Source organism: Antedon bifida, chromosome 1 (genome assembly GCF_963402885.1).
Source record: "Antedon bifida chromosome 1, ecAntBifi1.1, whole genome shotgun sequence".
Lineage (NCBI taxonomy): Eukaryota > Metazoa > Echinodermata > Crinoidea > Comatulida > Antedonidae > Antedon > Antedon bifida.
Genome location: NC_136226.1, coordinates 14,142,223 through 14,164,153, shown reverse-complemented (window position 1 = coordinate 14,164,153; position 21,931 = coordinate 14,142,223). Strand labels below are relative to the sequence as shown.

At 33.3% G+C, this 21,931-nt stretch overlaps 3 protein-coding genes across 10 annotated transcripts; 1 reads left to right on the top strand and 2 right to left on the bottom strand.

Moving 5' to 3' along the window:
• Nucleotides 1-550: 550 nt before the first annotated feature.
• Nucleotides 551-5,299, bottom strand: LOC144834968 (organic cation transporter protein-like). The gene is made up of 10 exons (XM_078689974.1): nt 4,886-5,299; nt 4,587-4,690; nt 4,115-4,269; nt 3,864-4,032; nt 3,427-3,565; nt 2,536-2,627; nt 2,051-2,265; nt 1,333-1,441; nt 839-1,051; nt 551-728 (listed from the first exon to the last, which is right to left on the bottom strand). Exons 1-10 carry the CDS (start codon nt 5,297-5,299, stop codon nt 551-553), a joined length of 1,788 nt encoding a protein of 595 aa, XP_078546100.1.
• Nucleotides 5,300-6,741: 1,442 nt separating this feature from the next.
• LOC144843368 (m-AAA protease-interacting protein 1, mitochondrial-like) lies at nt 6,742-9,020 on the bottom strand. Its single transcript, XM_078700160.1, has 5 exons — nt 8,448-9,020; nt 8,155-8,226; nt 7,682-7,808; nt 7,264-7,426; nt 6,742-6,883 (listed from the first exon to the last, which is right to left on the bottom strand). The coding sequence occupies exons 1-5, from the start codon at nt 8,976-8,978 to the stop codon at nt 6,766-6,768; spliced, it is 1,011 nt and encodes a 336-aa protein (XP_078556286.1). The 5' UTR covers nt 8,979-9,020; the 3' UTR covers nt 6,742-6,765.
• Nucleotides 7,065-21,629, top strand: LOC144843184 (thioredoxin domain-containing protein 3 homolog). 8 transcript variants are annotated; one of them, XM_078699972.1, is made up of 21 exons: nt 7,065-7,231; nt 11,813-11,910; nt 12,001-12,104; nt 12,275-12,463; nt 12,581-12,677; nt 13,095-13,175; nt 13,617-13,699; nt 13,843-14,090; nt 14,207-14,281; nt 14,476-14,594; nt 14,824-14,968; nt 15,125-15,232; nt 15,542-15,693; nt 15,868-16,012; nt 16,158-16,396; nt 16,939-16,986; nt 17,899-17,949; nt 19,565-19,822; nt 20,038-20,121; nt 20,787-21,131; nt 21,215-21,629. In XM_078699972.1, exons 1-21 carry the CDS (start codon nt 7,098-7,100, stop codon nt 21,316-21,318), a joined length of 2,907 nt encoding a protein of 968 aa, XP_078556098.1. In that variant the 5' UTR covers nt 7,065-7,097; the 3' UTR covers nt 21,319-21,629. The 8 variants fall into 8 exon arrangements, with proteins under 8 accessions (XP_078556098.1, XP_078556090.1, XP_078556082.1 ...); XM_078699964.1 differs by having other exon boundaries at nt 7,072-7,231; nt 20,041-20,121; nt 21,212-21,629; XM_078699956.1 differs by having other exon boundaries at nt 7,073-7,231; nt 21,212-21,629.
• Nucleotides 21,630-21,931: the final 302 nt, after the last annotated feature.

Below are 21,931 nucleotides of genomic sequence, written 5' to 3'. Positions count from 1 at the left end.
ATCCTTAAAGATTTTTCCCTTTCCTTTGTTAAAAATATTTTTAGCTTATTTGTTATATTATTTTATGATCTGATTAGTCATTTTATGATCAGATTAGTCATTTTATAATCAGATTTAAAATCAACAAAAACATTAATAGCATTATGTTTTATTCTAAGCGAGAAACATCGTTCACTTTTATTATTTATTATTATCTCCAGCCTAAATTTGACATTCAGTGTTTTGTGCACGTAAGCATATAACTATTATTAAACACTTTTTTTATTCCTAAAAACAGAATAATAAATAAAAAACAACAAAAATAAACGTTTCGAGTAGCACATGTTCCATAGGTATAGAGTAGGCCTACGCACGGTGTGTCACACGACCATTATTAAAGCTTGGTTCCCACAAACGAATTGACCAATCCAAGCGATGGATTATTCGAACCGTTCCTTGTGATTGGTCAATTCGCTTTCGTTACGGCTCGTCCTTGCGTTACGTTCTAGTGGGAACCAAGCTTAACGCGTGCGAAACACGAGGCAACCGGGGCCTGGATTACTGCATAAAGTCAAACAGACGTTTCTCCGGCGGTGAAGGTGTTACCATTTCTATCTTCTGTTGTTGCCTTATCATCATCGTCTAAAAAAGATGTCATTGTCACATAATCTGGTCCCTTCTTGTTAGCCGTACCGACTTTTAGAAAAGCTCTTCGTTTTACTTGCTTCTTTATTTGTTTGAAGCTTAACCTAACAAAACAAAAACGATGCTATCTGTCAGTGCTTAACGTTTCATCTGAAAGACGTGTTCTTAGATTATTATTTAGAAGAGAGAGATCCGTTATCTCTATTATACTTACTTCCCGTACTTTTCTCCTTCTTCCATTGTTTCGGGTAAATTTCGACCGACTGTTTCTGGCAAAATCAACACAAGACTACCTGCGATGATGGACAGAATACCGAAAACGATCATCGGTATACCCTCCCAGTTTCGAAGTGCACGCAGCCATAGTAAGGGTGCAGTTATTCCTCCTAGTCGAGCAAATGTAACAGTAATACCAATTCCGGCTCCTCTATAAAAATTAGACACATTATTTAAATATTATAAGCACGGCAGATTAACTGCTGCATCCAAACCCGTGCAAGTAGTGTAGTTCAAAATCCCGGGCATTATGAGTCTCCATTGGGAGCAGTGCTTAGTGGCAAAGAGAGATACATGACACTTCCCCATTGATCTTACAATACAAACAATCCTTGTGTTTTGTTTTTTGTGTATTAATATGAATCGCATTCATTATTGACTGTGATAATTAATATAAGTCAAACACATTTTAATTGGGGTAGTATACTTTACCTGACTGGTGTAGGGAAAAGTTCAGCTGCGTAAACAATACAAATGCCGATTGCTGCTAACACAGTAAACCGTGAGATAATTCTCAAAATCAGTCCTAATAAATTCAATGCTGAAAATAAGAAAGAAAATAATCCTATTCAACTATTCCAACTATCCTTTTTCGATTGAGTGTTTCTGTGTAATAACGCATTCGGATACTTCTGAATAAATAAATGTTGATTGTACCAATCGGAAAACTAAATGTTACACATTGGAAAACTTTGATAAATCATGCCCGATACTAATGATTGGTTCCCTCTAGGACGCAACGCAAGGACGTTAATGCAACGTAAAGAGTGGTTCTCACTAGAACGCAACGCAAAGTGCTGTATTGCGTAACCACAAGTGGGAACCGACGATGCAATAGTGCTGCAAACATCACAGGTTTGATTTCACGCAGGCGGGGCAAACATAATTATTAGAAGGGCATTTGCTTGCGTAGATTGCGTTACGTTGCGTCGCTAGTGGGAACCACGCTTCAGCGTGTTGACCAATGACAAGCGACAGTTCGAATAATCCATCGCCTGTGGTTGGTCAAAACACTTAGGCCTACGTCGCGTTACGTCCTTATGTTGCGTCTCTAGTGGGAACCACGCTTACGGCAAGTTGTGTACATTTCTTTTGATACTATTGAGGTACTGCAACAAAGCTAACTTGAAACAAATTAAATATTCCTTACATTCAGGAATGAACGGCAAGATCAGCAAACTAACTCCTCCAACACAGAAATACACAGATAAAGGCCGACGTCTTCCGAATCGAGCGATAGCTAAGATGAAGGAAAAGTTGGCTGGAAGTGATAGGGCGCCGTTGAATAAAAGGTCTAAGTACCGATCCCCAAATAGATCATCTGTGCCAATTGATATCCCGTAATATACACAGTTTATTACGTACCTACAAAAAATAGAAAGTATGATGTACACTGTAGGCCTACATGAAGGTATTATAATAATAAAGACAAGTCGTTATGAAATTCCTGAAGATATGAGCAAATAAAGTTCGAAATATTGAATCATGGCTTGCCTCACTTTTTCGAAGTTTGTTTTATATCTTATGGAATATCATAATGACATTCTACTGTTACACTTATTCGAAACAAAGGGATAGGCCTATCGTTCTGATATCGTACTAAACTATTGTATTAATACAAGATTTGGCACTCACCAACACACGCATTGAATAATAGTTTTCTTAGCCATATTTGGAGTTTTAAATAAATCCAGCACGGTTGTACGTTTACATTCCTGGGGCCCAAACTTAATGAAAACAAAAACATTATACTAGTTGGGGAGCCAGAAAGGGTTTACCTGCACCCTTCGGCTATATGTCAAAGGTCAAAATTAGGGGTTTATTGACAGTGTTATGATTTTTATTACATTAGAACAAATATAAACATATACTTTGCGAGTAATTTGAGACCACAATTATCACTTTCTAACCAGTGGTTGATGAGATATTCATATGGCCAATTTCTTGACCAGTGGTCAGAAAAGGAGTTTGTCCACTTTCGGCAAAAGTTTCCCATTAGAGTGAATAGAAATCTTCTGAGTAGTTTGGTACACAGAATATTTCAATACACCCAGTATATTAGTTACCAAGTTACGCAAAGTCTTAACTTTGACCATATTGACATTTTGGCTCTTGTTATACTGACCAAGTATCCCAATTTTTTTCGGCCAACAGCAAAAAATTGATTTGTATTGATATAAAGAAAGCAAAAAAAAACACTTTCTGGCTCCCCAACTATACCACTTTTATACATAAAATTAAATTAATATGTCACTTGTCGTAATTATGTCGCAACACTGCGTTAAACATTTTTTGTCACATCGTCGCATTTCGTCATCACGTTAGTCATAGTAATAGCTTATAGTATTTTTTCCTGCTACCTGTCAAACTAGTTCAACAAAAAAGTGTGATGTACCCAAATATTGGTAGTGATATGCCCGAATATGGTAGTGATATGATATCATCATGTCATGGGCACATCATATTTTTTTGTCACATGAAGTTTGAGACTGTAGACAGAGATTTATTGATTCTGTATACTCTTACTTCATCAAACCCGCGTGTTTTTTTGAAGTAGTCTTGAGACAGTGGTCTTTTGTTCATTTTTGCAGCGCGTCTCATCGTTTCTTGAGCGCTGGAATATCGACCTTTTGACATCAACCATCTTGGTGACTCGGGAATCCATCTGCAGAAAAGACATAAGCCTACGTTGACTAATGTGATTATGGTTAAAGCTTGGTTCCCACTAGCGACACAACGTAACGCAACCTATGCAACGTAAGAAAATGCCCTTTCAATAATAGTGTTTGCCCCCTGCGTGAAATCAAACCTGCGATGTTTGCAGCATTGTTGCGTCGTCGGTTCTCATTGTGATTACGCAGCTGAATACATCACTTTGCGTGCGTCAATACGTCGTCGTTGCGTTGCGTCGCTAGTGGGTGAGGGCGATGGTTGACTAAACGATATTGGATAACAATACTTACGGCCACACTATGAGGATGACAATTGCGGGGAACGAGACAAAAAACTGTAGAAGTCTCCAATCACGTACTGTGTATCCTATCCCAGCCAGTAGCAGATGACCAAATGTGTATGCGGCTTCTTTAAAAGCGGCGTACAAAGCACGTCGATTTGGACCAATGAATTCTAAACCTAAAATAAATTTTACATTTAAGATAATCATAGGGAAACGGAAGTTGTTATTGGTAATTCATAAACAAAGCACGGTACTTACCAAGAACATAACCTGAAACCGATGCTGATGAGGCGCATATCCCCGTGAAAATCCGAAGAATTACGAAGGCATGATACGAAGGAGCAGCGCCGGTCGATGAGCCGAAACAAACGAATAATAATATAGAGCTAAAATATACCCGCTTTCGGCCTATTCTGCAAAATAAAATGCGTAGTTTATAATATATATATATATTTAATTATTATGCTAATTACTTACTTATTTACATAGGCCTACAACATGTCCTATTGGTATATAAGCACTCTACGTGTTGTTTACTGTTCTGATGATGAGAATAGTTTCTCGAAACATGTCACATTTTAAGGCCTTTTTATTAAATGCCTCGCTATAGTCATTTTAACTCGTAAGTTTGGTGGTATTATTCATGATATATATATATATATATATATAATGAACTGAATTTCTTTTCTTCTCGTTCTTCTTTTTGAATGAATATAATTTAAAAACTTACAGATCTCCTAAGTTTCCGCCTATAACGGAACCAATCAAAAGTCCTGACATAAACATCGACTGAGCAAACTCGGCTTTCCATCGATTGTCACAGACCAAATCCCACTAGAATAAAATTATTATCAAAATACTTTTTTAATATGTTCGTTTGCGTCACAATTGCTTATGAATTGAACGTGATTTACCAATCACAAGAGACAGTTCAAACGATCCTTCGCATCTGATTGGTCACATCACTTGAGATGCGCTTACTTCCTCACCCGTCGCGTCTCACGCGTTGTACATAATTGAACTACTTACTTCCGTGGAAACAGATTGAATCTCCATATTATGGTAAACATATCCATTATCACATGGTATCGTCGATACACCAACTAAGCTATCTCCAACTTTAAAAGTTGAATTGATGTTATATCTTCGGCAAGAATCGATCAAAGAAGTGCGTGTCTCTAGAAAAGATGGCGTTAAATCCCAGGGAATCGTTAATTTACCAATTGTTATTCTCTCTTGATAATCGAGATAACCGTAGTAACTGTGAACGCTCATAACTTCAGGAACGTAGCAAAAGGTCTCGGGAACCTCAGCAATGTAGCGAAGACTAAGCATTTGAAAAGAGAAGAAAATAGTGAACAGGCAAAGAAGCAACGTTTGAAAACGCTGGAATCGTCCATATTCTCCGATGTCTTTTAGAATGTAATCGGTATGTACCACCATAATGATTTGGCTTTATGTACTAGAAAGATACTACTCTCGTTTTCGCTCAAGAGAACTTCAAGAGACTGGTTCTGAAATAGAATACGGCACGGTTATCAAGCAGAAGAAATTGATTGAATTTATATGGAAAATCTTGAAAATGATAGATGCGAAGTCATAACATTATTACAGCTTTTCACATTTTTAGCTATTAATATGTTTAACCCTTGTACATTTTCATTATCAAGCCATACGGAAATTATTTTTAAATAAATAGGTATTCTTGGGAAGTATTTCTAGGGTACCCTACTAGGCATAATGTTCAATAATTCTGTATAACCAATAATATACGACAAAACAAAGAGTACTTAATGTTATAATTTTACTAACCGTTTCAGTGTCTGTACCATCAGCGTGAGGTAATACAGTAATAATCAATTTTCGTTGTAAATCCCTGTATTATTTGGTGCATATACACATTAAAATGTAGCCTACTCAATAGAATGCCCTTTGATTTGTTTGTTCAAGATATCTAGTAGAGCACACATATGGTATCTGATTACTGAATCAGAAACAATGACTGACTAAAAGATCAACATTGGTCTGCATTGTGATAAATTTGGCCGAATCTAACTTTTACATGTGGTCTTTAAGACGCATCAAAATCAAGTACTTTAGACACCTTGGTGGTAGTTTGTTCCCAGGCAGTGCAGGTTTTCCCCTTTTCAAAGCAACCACACTAAAAGTCTTATCAACTTTCTTTAAGGCATCATCATCAAAACATCGTCAGAATCAACATCATTCATTATTATTCTCATTGCCATTGTTCATTAGTAGATCAACATTGGTCTGCATTATGGTAACATTGTGTTTATTATGGTAACATTGTTTTTTGTACACTTTAAAATAATTGTTGCTGTTGTTTTAAATCAAACTCATATAGATTAACTTTATTTATTATTATCTACCAATCAGAAATCACTGTAAACTTTCATTTCATCAGCTTGGCCAAAATTATTTTAATTGTTAGCAAACAATACATTAATTAATATATTATTTCTATTCTAGTGATTTTAAATAATACTGTTGCATATTACGGATAACAAACCAAACAGTTATTTTTTTTGAGAGAAAATGTTCAAGGTGTAACATTTACAATATAAACTCAAATTAACCCAAATTTGTAAAAATAAAATTCATAATTTAAAAGCAAATTGACCAAATTGTGACACAATAAGAAAACATACGTGTACTGTTTGAACATAGAGTTTAAGGTAGTTCATATTCCTTGGGTCTATAACAGTCGCTCAATACAGTTTGTTTAAAAAATGCTGCTTCACAAAATACTAGTATAATATTGGTAAAATCAGCTGCTGTAACACTACAGTTAAAAGCTTTTAAAAGTTTATTACTGTAATCCTTACAATGTTCTTTTAGTTTGATAAAAGTGTGTCTGCTGTAGCAAGTTTCTCAATAATAGCTGATCATCAATCCTCCAGTTCGTCGCCAGGGAAACCATCAGATGATGTATTTAACAACTTGCCAAGAGTTACTTGAGTAATTGTCCAATTTGTGTCTTCTTCAGATGATACATCACGATGGAACCTAAATTAGTAATAAACAATGTCGCAGTTTTTTTATAAAGGTTTGGGAGAAGCTTTAGTCATAATCATAATTAACGATGCATCAATATTTTAACAAAAGAGAGGGAAAGAGCAATTATTAAATCTTGCTCTAAATGAACACTTTCTTCTAACACTAACTATTTACTTTACAGATCAAGGGCATCATGGCACATGGATTTATATATGGATGAATTATGAAACTTAAAAAGAGTCAGCAATCATTCAACACCAGTTATTCACTACTGATATGCAACTACTTTGAAGTGAATTCATGTGCAAGATTTATTTGTGCGGTTCAATTTACAAAACTCAGGAATACAAACATACTGTAAGACCTTCTCTTTTAAACTATAAACTTACTCAAAGGTACAGGTATAAACTTTTCCCATGTTCTTGAATTGCTCGTCTGACATACCAGGAGGTGGTTGCCCAACTTTGAATCCAACTATACCAGGGTCATTTTGACTATCAGCATTGAAACTTAAGCACCAATATCGCATCAAAATATTCAAGAATTTACCACCTATAAAAGAAATTATACATTACTAACATTAGAAAGTAAATAAATAGTAGCACACTCATCTTTGCAGGATTTGTTACAGAAGTGACTAAGCCTGGCTTACTAATGTTATTAATTCCCTTATGTTTCTGGTTAGATGACACTACTGTTGTTGTAGTATAGTGAAATAAGTGCTGACCAATTTCACTCCATTATCCACATAGAGTCGGAATCAAGATAAATGATGGCAGGTTAAGAAAGCAAAATTTCCTTTTTTACCAGCTTTATCATAATGCACTGCAACATTATAAGGCACAACATGCAGAATATCTTCTAATTCAATTCCTAGACTTCCTCTATCCTTCACGCCAAGGGTTTTATATGTGTCTTCTACTTCAGCTATTGTCTGAAATGAATGCAACAGAAATAAATTACAGTCAGTTTAGATATATTGGAAAAGTTGTATGTGCCTTTTTAACCTCATATTAACTACATTGATTCCGATTTTTTAAGGTATTGATGGTCTCAGAATTGATGACTTCGGCTGGGAAACTGTTCCAATACATAATCACTCACTACAGCTCAGTTATTTGTGAAGAATCTCGGTGCCATACATTTAATAGATATTGTGATAAGTCGTTGGTAAAGACTTAATAAACAAATATAGTGCAAGAAGCTGTTTTCCAAATGCTACTCTGGTGTTTTTAATCAGTTGCATCCAATTGATACTAATTTAATACAAAGCTCTATACCTTTGGAGACACCAGCCCAACAAGACCTTCAAAATTGCCTTCGGCTATTTTTTGGGAAACAACACTCATAGCCTGAAAAATAATATAGGCCTATGTGAATACATTTTTAAAAAGGCTTGTATGAAAGAATTGTGTTCTTCAGATTAGATTTAACCTGGTCTGTACTCTATTTTGGAAAGTTGAATAAATAAGTTTATAATGCATGGCATATTCAGATAACTTTATCAATCATCAACATTAATAAATAATTGGTGTTTTTTTTGTAGCTTAAATAATAATTGCTTAGTTAGTACCTGCTTAGCACCTTCTGTGAATTCTGCCATGGAAAATTCTTTATCAAAATATCCTCGTATCAGCCATGAGTACACAAAGTTCCTTATTGCCCTGATAGGATTTGGAACTGCTACAAACACTGGCTTTACTCTCATTCGTCCATTTTCATTTGAATTTGATGAATAGTTTCTTTGAGAAAATGTGGTTATTAATGAGTTATTAGACGACTGCAGTAAAGAATGCCGTGGCCATGTATTATAATGACTAAAGTGTCTGTATAGTGTACATTTCAGCCCATAATTGCTAGCGCCAGCGACATATGCATTTTTATCACCAGCACCGTCCAGTTCACGGGAAACAACCTGGTCAACTCCGCTTGCTACACAAGTGCTTCCCTGTCGATAGTTGTAATAATGAGGCTTGCGATTTAAAGTTAAGTTTACGCTAGAGCTACATCGGGAAGTTCCTAAATTTACAATTTTTGAAAGCTCATAATCTAAATAGTGTATGCTGCTTGATAAAATTCGTCCTCTAAACTTTAAAAATCTCATTATACGATTGTTCTTGACTGAACCCTAAAAAAGAAGCAAAGTGTAAATATAAAATAAAAACAAAATGTGACAGTTCGCCCTCTATAGTACCAAAGAATATATATATTCTTTGATAGTACTAACAAAGTCACGTGATCTTGCCAAGCAACAACACACAAATCTTGTCAACGAATCGAACAGTCTGTGGTTTTTGTGTTAAGAATTTACTTTTTACTTTAAATAAACCAGTTAGGTATTGTTTTTTGTTGATTACAAAATTAATATATATACATTTAATAAATGCGCTAAGATCTATTTCTAATTAATTAAGTTTAGCTAGCCTCTAGGCCGCTACTAAACTCTAGCCTAGGCCTAGGCCTAGGTAGTCTTCTATCTAGTGGTTTACGATGAAATCGGTCGCGTCTGAAATCGGTTGCGTTTGAAATCGGTCGCGATAAAATCAACTTCCGGTATTTTGTATGGCGCGCCGCTAGAGCTATACTTTTAATGATATCGGTCGCGTTTGAAATCGGTCGCGCTATTTTATATGGAGCGAGATGCATGCTACAGTAGCGGGATATACATTTTCTTTGTTTGTATTGATTTAATTGATATTTTTTAGGAACTAGATTATTTATGTGGATATTTTTTATTTGGTTATTAAATATCAATCATTAATTTTTTTTTTATTTCACAGGTCTCGGAGAAGGTGTCTTTTCAAAATGGCCATTTATAAACACGTTTAAATATTATATTAGTAGGCATATAATAATTTACATCTATTTATAATATGTACTGTAATTATATAGAGAATATACGTCTGTGTCTTTTATTATGCAAACAATTACGTAAAAGAGAACAATTTATTTAAAAACAATAATTGTTACAATGTATAGCCCCAGCCAGCGTATCCATTTTATACTATGCATACTGTGCGATATCATATCCATGTCGTTAACAACTTACTATTCGATCACCTTATTTTTATTTCTATTTTATTTATATCCGTACGTTATTTAGGATAACATTAAGTATATAATGATTATTGTTGAGGCAAATCACATGTATATTTTTATTTCTAATGTTTAAAATAGTTTTTAGTAAATATGATTATTATATGCGGATCGTTAAAAGGCGAGTTACTGAAATAAACCCCCAAATAAGCTATATCGGAGATGCGCCTTCTATGATTGTGCTGAGCTGTTTCCTCTAACAGTACGTTATTTTGCTGACGGGGATTCCCCTTTAAAAAAAAACACGCACAGTGTTTCAAATCATGGACAAAACACGTACGATCGTTGTCCATGGCCACTAATAACCATACGTTTGAAACATCTATAGGCCTCCTGCACATGTTTTTGTGAAACGATGTACTGTATATAATTTACGTATATACGTCGGCGATACTAGGTCTATAGTTTTTAATTTGAATATCTTTTATTTCTTCATTTATAATAATCATTTAATGTAAATAATTAAGTACAACTCAGTGTCTCACATCCATACGCCGTTCGTATCTAAATGTTTAAATATCAGTGCAGATTATCTAATTATTATTCTCACATCTATCATTGTACATCATAGTCCTACTTAGCTGTATAGGCCCAGTAGATTAATTTATAACGGCATATTATCTATATAGTTTATTATTATCCTAAAACCATGCTCACGTCAGAGTGGCGGATATCGAATGTAAAAATCATCGTCATCCATCATCTTCCTTTTTGCATAAACCTCATTGAGCTGGTATCCACTTGCAGGTATAAAACGAGTTTCCTAATTAACTGTGATTAAAAATATGCAATATGCGCGTCTACTTGTTTAACTATTAAATTATTTCAACATTTTCAAAACTTTGAACAGTGGCAGCCAATCTTTTCAAAAATTTAAACAATATTCAATAAAACATTTTCAAAACGATTTTCTGAACGAACACATTACAATTCATTGACATCTGTAAAATAAAATGAAAACACAAATTATTTATAAATAATGAGATAAATATTTATATTTACTGTACTTAAAAAATAATAACGATTGAGGTAAACAAAATGTCAATAGTATTATTAAAATTCTATATTCAAAATTAACTAAAAACATAATTAGCGTTTTCATTAAAAATGTATCTAGTGCGTCCCATACAAATTAGCGCGACCAAAATAAAACGCGACCGATATCAAACGTAACTAATATGATAAAAAGCGTATCTAGCGGCGCTCTATACAAAATACCGGATGTTGATTTTATCGCGACCGATTTCAAACGCGACCGATTTCAAGCGCGACCGATTTCATCTGACACCGTAGGCCTACTACTAGGCCTACTACTAGCTCAGCAGGGAAGGCGGCTCGGAGCTGGAGGCCAATTTCAAACAATCTACATTCGGATGATCCCAACTCGATCGGGACCTTCCTGGGTTGGAACCAAACGGCAGTCCAGTACTAGGCTACATCAGAAACAATTTCCAGGAGGGACCAGTAAATAGTCTAGCTAGGCGGCAGCCTAGACTGTAGGTACTGCCAGTAGGTTAACTAAATGCAGCACTACTACTAGGCCTAATCTATATCCTAGACCTATCTTCTATCTAAATCTATTATGAATCTAGGTTAGCCTACTAGGCCTAGTTATATGCCTAGTATAGCCTATAAGCCTATAATATGATGAAATGATGCAGTTCTCAATTATTTTACAGCATTAATTTAAATAATCAATTACCCTACTATAGTACTTAAGCCTAAGGTGTTAGCATTTGTTTCAATTTTTAGCATTTAGTTTTCTACTAATGAAATGAATTACATTTTTTTAATACACAGTGAGTAGCATGACTCACTGAACTATTTTGTGTATTATTTCAGATGCACTATGCCTCCAAAAAAAGAAGCTGTAGCTCTTCAAAAGTCTCTGGTTAATCAAGAGCATTGGGATGAGATGCTAGCCACTGATGGTTTAACAGGTTTGTAAATGTGATTTGATATTTTGAATTCTTTTAAAAATAAATTGATGTTTCTTTTATTAAATTTAAATTTTCAAACCTTTTTATTAGTCGTTGATATTTACCAAAAGTGGTGTGGACCATGCAAAGCAGTACAAGGACTTTTTCGTCGATTAAAAAATGAAATCGGAGATGATTTATTACACTATGCTACAGTAAGTTTTTAAACAATTATTAAGTTAATACAGTTTAATATTCCATATTGTTTTTGCACAGCATCTGATTTTTTCACTTTCTTTTCATCTATAAATTTAATCTGTTTTCTACCAAAGAAACAATATACACTTTTGTCTGAAATAGATAATTAATCTGTTCCTTTTTTTAGGCTGAAGCTGATGGTATTGAATCTCTAGAAAGATACAGAGGACGATGTGAACCTTGTTTCCTGTTTTATGGTGGTGGTGAACTCATAGATGTTGTACGTGGTGCAGCAGCTCCTGGTCTTCAGCATAGTATTGTACACCAGCTATCAGCTGAGCACAAAGTCCTGGAAGAAGGCGCTGAAAGAAAAGTGGTATAGAATCTTGTTGAGTAATTATTTCCATAGAAGATATAAAGATTTATACTCTTCCTGTTGTTGAATTTGGTAGAGCACATAAAAAGAAATAAGATTTTTTTTTGACTGTGTTAGATTAAAGATCCTATCTTGGCTTCAATGGAGAAACAGGAGAAAGCAGCAGAAAAAGCAGCATCTGACGAACAGAAACGCCTGGAGGAAGAATCAATGAGTATGTACAGTCAGTTATTTATTTAAATACTAATTCTCAGCAGTGAGTTTAGCCCTGTAGTGACCCAATGTGACAAGGGGACCAGATTTTATTTAATGATTAAGCACTTTATAAATATTATTCTAGATTTAAAATGTTATGGGTTTGAGTTTGATACACCAGCTCATTATAAAAGAGAGATATTACTTTTTAAAAATCTGCCTAAGCTTAAACTTCATACCCACTGCTTTAAGAAAACAATTATTGGGAGCTCCCTGGTTCATGATTTTATGCTAGTCAAATAAATAAAAGGAACGAAAGTGTTCATTATGTATTATAAATTGCTGGCTTTAAGGTGGTCATTTTGTTCCTGACATTATTTAAAAAGTGTATGTACTGCATCATTTATAAGAAATGAAATGTATTTATATGGTTTAGACGAGATAGGTGGTGAGGACATCAGTTTGAGGCCTGTTAGTGAAGGCAAAGTCAGAAGGTTTTTTGATGGAGAAAGTTCAGGTAGAAGAAAGGGGTTACTTCTGACTTAAATTTGAATTTATCATTTCAACTTTATGTTAGCAGATAGTTGTTTTACTAACACTTCATCACATGTTATTGTTCTCTTGTTTTAAATGATTACTTATTATTATAGTTGTGTTCCATGTTTTTTATATTGTTAAAATAGATTGTGTTTACTCTGTAATAATTTTCCATAAGTATTGCTTGATTGTTTTTCTCTGTTTTAGATGTAAGTTGATCAGATTAAAATGGGGTTATTATTATATTTAAGTTTACATAACATATTTAAGTAACATTTGTTTACTTTTTTGTAGTATTGTCAGTAGTTTTTAGAATAATTATAACCATTACTGTATTGTTGTATAGTTATTTTCAGAGTTTCTTTCATTTTCACTATAGTATTTGAAACCCATTTGTAACAGCTCTTTTTGATTAATTTAGAACCTGTCCCAAAACAAGTCACAGTTGTGCTTATTAAACCAGATGCAGTAAAAGCTGAAAAAACTCCAGAGATTATTGAAAAGGTAATTAAAATTAAAATTAGTAAATTTAAGAAAAATGTCATCTTATGTAATTTGTTTTAGTTGTTTTCAATGAACAGCCTATTTCCGGTTTCCAATAGAATACTTGCCTACAATTGATTAAACTTTGTATTAAATGTTTGCAGATAACTGCACAAGGCATGGAAATATTAGTCCAGGAAGAAAGGACACTGACAGAGGAAGAAGCAAGAGAATTTTACAAAGACCAGGCAGGTGAAGATCACTTTGAAGACCTTGTGGCATTTATGGCAAGTGGGCCTAGCTGCATCATGGTGCTTACGAAAGGAGACACTGGGGAAGGAGTGGTTGAAGAAGTTAGAGAGGTGATTGGTCCCAAAGATGTCGAAGTTGCAAAGACAGAAGCTCCTGACAGGTGAGTGTGTCAGATACTGAATTCAATATCAAACAAACAAAACATATAGCTTTTAAAAAAAACATACGAGGTGAGTGATAGAATAATTAATTAGATTGTTTTTCATTTTCAATTAGTTTGAGAGCAATATTTGGTACAGACAAGACAATGAATGCTCTTCATGGTGCAGACTCTGGAGAAAGAGCGGCCAGGTAATACTTTTGGACAAATTGATTAACCTTGTCCCTTAGCATTACCATAGACGGACCACTGTTTGATGAAGAAGAACGATTGGAACAGAAAAAAAGACAACCAAATTAAAATTGAATATGGTGGAATATTTTCTAGGTACTTCATTCTGGTGAGGTTGAATGATTCTTAAAATATCCTTCTTTTGTTTATCTAGAGAATTGTCATTCTTTTTCCCGTCATTTAATGTACCCAACGTACCTGGTACAGGACCACCGCTAGCAGTACAGAAAACGCTTGCTCTTATCAGACCAGATGCATTGAAACAACATAAAGGTATGCCCATTAATCCAAATTTTAGGGTGATACTTCTAGGTATACTAAGTGTAAAGTTTATTGTCTGAACGATGCAGTGAATTAGCATAACTACCTGTAGCTGTTTACTCTATGTTTTTGGATTGTAAGCAGAAAAAACTTTTGGTATGTACTGTATAAATTGAAGCATCTATTAATTTTAAGTATGATCTCATTTAAGAAATATTTAATATGATTTATATTTCTATAGATTCTATAATTGAAAAGATCCAAGAGGCTGGGTTTGAGGTGTGTCTTCAAAAGGAAATCCAACTAACAGAAGAGCAGGCTAAAGAATTCTATAAAGAACAAGAAGGACTTGATCATTTTGATGAGTTAATACAACATATGATAAAGTATGTAGTTTCCTGGTAGATACAGTACATAACAAATATACTAAACTTCACTTATTATTACCAGAATATTTATAATAGTCATTGAAGCGACAACAGTTTTTATTTTCAATGCAGACAACAAATTGTTTGTATATTGAGTGCTTTTTTGTCTTTTAGTGGGCCAGTTTTAGCATTAGGTTTAGCAAAAGAAGAAGCAATTCAGGGCTGGAGAAATTTAATTGGACCAAAAGAGGTTGATGTGGCAAAAGAAAAAGCTCCAGACAGGTATTTATCCTATCTAACTGAGTATCAAACATCAGTCCAAATGTGCATTCATCATGTTCATTCTAAAGCTCTGTCTACACTATCAAACTAATTAGACAAAAAAAATTGTGATTTGTCTAAATATGACATCACGTTTTTTGTCACATAAAGTTAGTGTAGACATCTCAGCATAATAGTTTTAGAAATAAGGGACCAGTATACAAATTATGCACTTGCTGTCCTTCAAAATACCTTTCAAAGTTAGTATGTTATTTCATTGTTTTCAGCAAATTTAGTTGTTTATGTTTTCTCTTGTTTTGTAATTTCCAGTTTAAGAGCTCAATTTAGTATCACAGATTCCAGAATAAATTCCCTCCATGGAAGTGATTCTATAGAAACAGCTGAGAAGGAACTTGATATGTTCTTCCCTAAGGAACACACTCTTGCTGTCATCAAACCTGATGCAACTACCGAACATAAAGGTGACCTTTATTGTTTATAGTGATGATGATATTATAATAGTATTTATGACATGAGGATAATTCAAGGATTTGAATGATTTTTTTATGTAATGATTTTGAGGAAAATAGGGTTAGTAGTTGTGAAGGAAGTAGAAAATTATAGTAACATTTTAAACATTATTCTCATTTCATTAGATGCAATTATTGAAAGGATAACAGAAGCTGGCTTTAACATTGCCTGCCAAAAAGATATTCACATGGATCAAGATATTGCAACACAGCTGTACAAAGAACATGAGGGAAAAGAATTCTATGACCAACTAATATCTCACATGACCAGGTTTGGGCCTATTATACGTATATTATATGTTGCTGTGGCCAGATGTTAGATGAAGACCTCTTTCATGCTAGTTATACATGTGTGTCAGTGTAGGTTATCCGTCTATTATTTCTATCAAAGCTTCACTTTTAATGTTTTTTTGTAGTGGTCCGTCAATGGTGATGGTGTTATCAAGAGAAGATGCTATAGACAATTGGCGGACACTCATGGGGCCGACTGATCCAGAGGTAGCCAAGGATAAAGCACCCGAGTCGTTGCGGGCGCTGCTTGGTAAAGATATCCTTCACAATGCCATCCATGGAAGTTCGTCAAAGGGACAAGCAGTGACAAAAATAAAAGAATTGTTTCCAGAGGTCCAAGTAACGGAAACAGGAAAAGTCATAGGTATGTTTGATTTAAAAACATTTTCTAATTTGAATGTAAATTAATATATTAAATTGAAAAATATTTTTTTCATTTCTTAGGAATTATTTTTTTGTGTTGTTATCCTTTATGTCTAATCCTTTTTTGGCTTATTTGCACACAAATAGTTTAAAAAGGTTATCTTAAATTTAAATGATTTATTATATTATGTGGAACAATAAAATGAATGGAAATATGTTTATAAGAATAACATGAAGTAAAAAAAAAACACTTCATGTTGAGAAAATTATCTTTATACTGATTCAAAATTCCAACTATGTCACTTATATTAGTAATATCAAGTACAAGCTTGGTGGTATACCAGGCTCTTATCTACAAATGTTGTATATTTATTCAACCAGCAGCATTAATATCAGTACAATATACAATAACATACAAAACAACATATACAAATAAACAACATCTGGAATTCATATTTCATACTATTATTAATTTTAATATAAAAAATGGATATCTCTTACAAATTGAATTATGTTTTGTTTATTAAATATTACACTATGCAGTGCCAAAGGCAGCTGATGGAACGAAAGATGCCAAAGGAGAAGCAGCAGGTAGTCATCCAGGACTTTTCACTTCATTTAATAACATCACTTTCATTTAAATGTGACATGTTTTGTGTAAAACTAAATAGCAGGGAAAATATATCACTTTGGCTGCTTTTTGTCTTCTCTAAAACTTTGTCTACACTATCAAACTATTAGTTTTACAACAAAAAAAGTGTGATGTGCCCAAATATGGTAGTGATATGACATCATATATTGGTACATCACATTTTGTTGTCACATAACATTTGCTAGTGTAGACAGAGCTTAACTAAATAACAAATCATCCACCTAATTATAATACAATCTTATAATAGGTGAATGTATACTTTTTGTGATATAAATAGGAGATGAAATATTTTCAGTACAACATTGATTCGTATCATTTAAGAATGTCAAATTAATTTATGAACTTTTATTGCACCTTATCTTTTTCACACATTTTAAGTAAACTTCATTTGTATTATGCTATTATGTAAATAACACAATTCTTTATGCTTCTAATCATAAGATAGTGTCTATAATATCTCTATGTTCTAATTTACCTCTTGACTATAATATCTCTATGCTCTTACTACTTACCTTTATCATTGCAATGCTACAAAGCTTTTTGCACTTTCTTTTACTACTAAGTGACGTTGCTTGCAAAAAGACAATTCTTCTAAATGAGTTCTATGGTATAGCCCTTCCATGTATTGGAATATTTAACAACTTTTGTATTTAATAAAAATATCATTTTCTTCTTTATTTCATAAATACATTAAAAAAAATACTGTCGTAACATCCAGAAACTAACAGATTTTCACTACTACACCATTTAATGTAGCACAGTCTGTATTATGTAAATCATGTTTCACCAAATTAACTAACTGTTATAATTGCTATTCTATATTAAAATATTTGTTAATCATTTTTTCACAGATGAGGAGGATGGAGAAAAGAAATCAGAAGATACCAGTAATGATAAAGCAGGTTTGTATATTCTTTAAAACTGTTTTTATAGATTGATTATTTTACTAATTTATATCCAGTGATAGCTCTTTCAAGATGGGATAATGCGTAAATCAGGATAATGTTTTAAAAATGTTTTTTTATTGAAGTTAATGACATTGTACAGTTAAGAAGCCACCCAAATAATGATCTTAACACAGTAAGACGGTTATGATTATCCTAAAACATACTAATTTGAAAAATTATTTTATTTTTGTTTTATTCATTTAAAAATGTTTGTTTTATGCTCTCATTTGTAATATGTTGGTTCTAAATAATTTGAAATGATGGAATCAGTCAAAAAAATCCAAAACGCAACGGATGCTAAACAGAGGTTAAACGAAATATTAGAAGGATATAAAGCACCGTTAATAAGATCAGATCAGCCTGAACCAGAAGTTGTCGCACAACAAAAGTCAGGTGATGAAATATCTGTCAACGAAGCCAAGAATTCAAAGATGCAAAGCAAAAAACTATCAAGCAGAAAACTTGCTGGAAGTAAGAAAGTAACACAAAGAGGACAACAAAATCCAAAACCATCTGTCAAAGAGAAACCAGCAAATAAGAGATCGTATACTGATAACAAAACTAGGATGCATGGGAAAAATAAAAAAACAAATAAACCAGATAAAAAGGTAGATTCTAAAGCAGCTTCTGTGATTGAACCAACCTCATCTGGCCACCAGCGGTTAGACAATGCAATACCATCATCAGATCTAACCAATGAAACCGCCTCTGCAGGGGATTGTGTGCCACATAGTTCATCTGAAGATACAGCCATGTCTGGTAGAGCTGATGGAACTGGTAAAAAAGATGTATTATGTCGTATAACCTACATAGTGTATTGAAGATGTCAACACTGTGTGTCGTATATTCTGTAAAAGGGTCACACTGGAGTGATGTTCATGCATTTGTAGTTGCATAAACCCAAAACTATGAACAATCATACAGTGTCCACCCATCACAAATTGCAGCATTTTCACTAAAATCAATCGATTTATATTTAATTCAATTTGCAAAATAAAAATTCACGATGCACCAAGCAATTACTGTAGGTCTATCCAATAGAAATGATTTACTCGATTGCCACATAGTCCAGTGTCGATTTGTGAAATGAAAGTTTTTACTATTAGAAAAGCAACATCACAATTCTATTTTTTACAATTAGTTGCACAATTTACACAACTTTTCCAGATATTTATGTGGATTTTCTTCTTTTTTTTATATACAGTAACTTCTCTACCTTCTTACAATGGTCACTCAATGAATATACATACTAGATGTTATTTTCAAATGCAACTACTGTATTATATTTGAATTATGTCAATAGTCCATTTATTTGAATTATGTAAAAAAAAATCAGCATATTTGTACATTCTGTGTTAAATATTGCAAACAAATCGTTGTTTAAGTAAGATAAAAATGTTTGTGTTTACTTGTTCTGTAAGGTATTATTTTAAATTATCACAGTATATAAAGCCATTCAATGTCCCTTTGGTGTTTAGTTGTTTTATAGTCCACACACATTCACCAGTACTCTCCCTATTAATCCCAATAATGTTAATAATGATCATTCACATACAATATCTGCCAATAGAAACAAGTATTGCAGTTGCAGAGATTAGTGCCCCAGTAGCAGAAACTACTGCTAAAACCCAAGAAGCTACTGAAGAAGAGAAAAAGGAAATTAATGAATCGGAAGACAACAAAGAAACTAGGACAGAAGAAACAGATAAAGCAGAAAGCAATACAGAAACTAAGACAGAAGAAACGGATAAAGCAGAAAGCAATACAGAAACTAAGACAGAAGAAGCGGATAAATCAGAAAGCAATACAGAAACTAAGACTGAAGAGGGTAATGGAAACAAATTTGATTTAAAAAATCATTTTACAGTGCTAGTCCTATATTATCAGAATTGAAGTTGAAAGCAGTAATTTTATGATCTATTTTGTATGAAATATATCACTTCTTACTGTACTACATTATTGTAGAAAAGATCACTATATTATCCATCCAGCCTACAAATTATAAAAACGTATTTTACAATCCACCTTCTCTGACATTTGTAGTAGAAAAAGGAGAGACAATAAAACCTGATGGAAGTGATCCAGTTGATTCTGTTGAACAGAAAGAGGAACCAGAACCAGCAGATGGTGAGGAAGAGCATCAACACTAAAATAGTTTCTTTTCTAGAAAGCTGCGTTTTTTCTTCTTTCAAAAGTTGTGCATGAAAATTCTTTTATCGCTTACCATATTAGTTATTTCTGCATGCAGCATGAAATATAATGTATCATTTCATATATTCTTTTAGATATTTTAAGATTTGACTGAGATTTCTTTTTTCAAATAATGCTTTTATATAATTTAGCTGTACAGATTTTTTTAAACAGTAATTTGTTTGTGTATTTTTTAGAATGTTTTTTCGTTTCCTTTGAAATAGCACCTTCTAAATCACATTGCTGAATAATCTTTTATAATGAATTTTTCTTCTATATTCTAGCTTATCCTAATTTTCACAAAGAATGCTTGTATTATCTATGAACAAATACTTTTATTCCAATAATTCTTTACATATATAAATATGATTATATACATTTGATTATAGAATTATTAATCAATAGAAATAAAAAATGTATGCTTTATTAGATGCATGTACTACATAGAGTATGTTGTCCACAAATGCTAACTGTTTGAAATGTTAGTTTATCAATTGAAAGTGATGTGTGTGATTTGCATTACAAACAGTATCAATAATATTTTATTGAATCATTTTTCCACTGTATTTTTGACATTGTCTATTTAATATTACAAATTTTAGTCAAGGATGATGCTAACCCTGATGAGGGTAAACCAGATGAAATAACAGGAGATGAGAACAAACCAACAGAAGAAACAAAACCACCAGAGGCAAGTGAGGAACAAGGTGACAATGAAGCTAAGCAGGAGAGTGTAGAAAAGGCAGAAGATGCACAAGAACCTAAACCAGAGAGTGCAGATGATGCTGCAGTAAAATATGGTGACAATGCTAACACAGAGTCTGCAGAAGAACCTAAAGTTGCTGAAGATGCAAACAAGGCAACGGAGGAAGCCAAAACAACCGACGAGCCAGCAGAAGAGGCAGCTGGTGAACAACCAGCAACAGAAACACATGCAGATGAGAAACGTAAGTTAATGCAAAATCTTAAATTAACGATGTAATTAAATCAGAACCACCATAATACAACTTTTTTTCTCTATTTACAGCAGACAACTCTGCAGGAGCAGATGACACTGCTGTGTCAAAACCTGAAAATGGGGAAGGTAAACCAACAGAAGAAGCAACTGTAGAATCCACTGGAGGTGGCGAGTAACTAAGACCAGAGGATTTAAATGGAAAAAATTGGCTCAGCTAAAGAAGTTTCTTTAAAAAATGAAGACTGGTTTACGAACATTCCGTCCATATTTCAATTCATTTATGCAGCACATTGCAAGTGAAGGCACCCATGTTTAATTGTAAATTATTAATATACATTTTTATTGATTTTTTTAAATAGTTTACAATTGATTGTAGCTGAATGTGCCTTGTGTTATTGTTTGTATATTTTAAATATCAATAATTGGATTGACTGTGTACTGATACTATATTTAAAGTTTATATATAAATCATATACTGTGTCAATTTATGTAAAATCAGTTGAGAAGTATGAAATACATAGTATGAGTTCGGAAATACTGTAAACACAACATTTTTTACGCGTCGTGGTAAACAGTCGTTCTGCCAGGTTTCAGGGCTCGCGCAATGATTTTTCGCTTGATGTGTCATATAAAGCAACAAAACAATTTTGCATAGTTATTTTCAAAGTATTTATCTCCTTTTCCATACGTCTGTAATTGGACTGAATTTCCTTAATTACATTACATTCGCTAGAACCCTGTTACCTTTAAAGTACCAAACATCCACACAGTCACAACATTGTTGTATTT

Bases quoted from the DNA above. Each gene is read 5' to 3' on its own strand.
- LOC144834968 (XM_078689974.1), bottom strand. From the start codon at position 5,299: ATGGTGGTACATACCGATTACATTCTAAAAGACATCGGAGAATATGGA. The intron at 2,628-3,426 runs GTAAGAGTATAC...GTTTTCATTAAG, and splicing joins AAACACGCGGGTTTGATGAA to TTTGGGCCCCAGGAATGTAA. The intron at 1,442-2,050 runs GTAAGGAATATT...TCTTATTTTCAG, and splicing joins CTTGCCGTTCATTCCTGAAT to CATTGAATTTATTAGGACTG.
- LOC144843184 (XM_078699956.1), top strand. From the start codon at position 7,098: ATGAAACTTAAAAAGAGTCAGCAATCATTCAACACCAGTTATTCACTA. The intron at 13,176-13,616 runs GTAGAAGAAAGG...TGATTAATTTAG, and splicing joins TTTTGATGGAGAAAGTTCAG to AACCTGTCCCAAAACAAGTC. The intron at 19,823-20,037 runs GTAATGGAAACA...TGACATTTGTAG, and splicing joins AGAAACTAAGACTGAAGAGG to TAGAAAAAGGAGAGACAATA.
- LOC144843368 (XM_078700160.1), bottom strand. From the start codon at position 8,978: ATGAGATTTTTAAAGTTTAGAGGACGAATTTTATCAAGCAGCATACAC. The intron at 8,227-8,447 runs GTACTAACTAAG...ATTATTTTTCAG, and splicing joins TCACAGAAGGTGCTAAGCAG to GCTATGAGTGTTGTTTCCCA. The intron at 7,427-7,681 runs GTAAAAAAGGAA...TTTCTTTTATAG, and splicing joins AGTGCATTATGATAAAGCTG to GTGGTAAATTCTTGAATATT.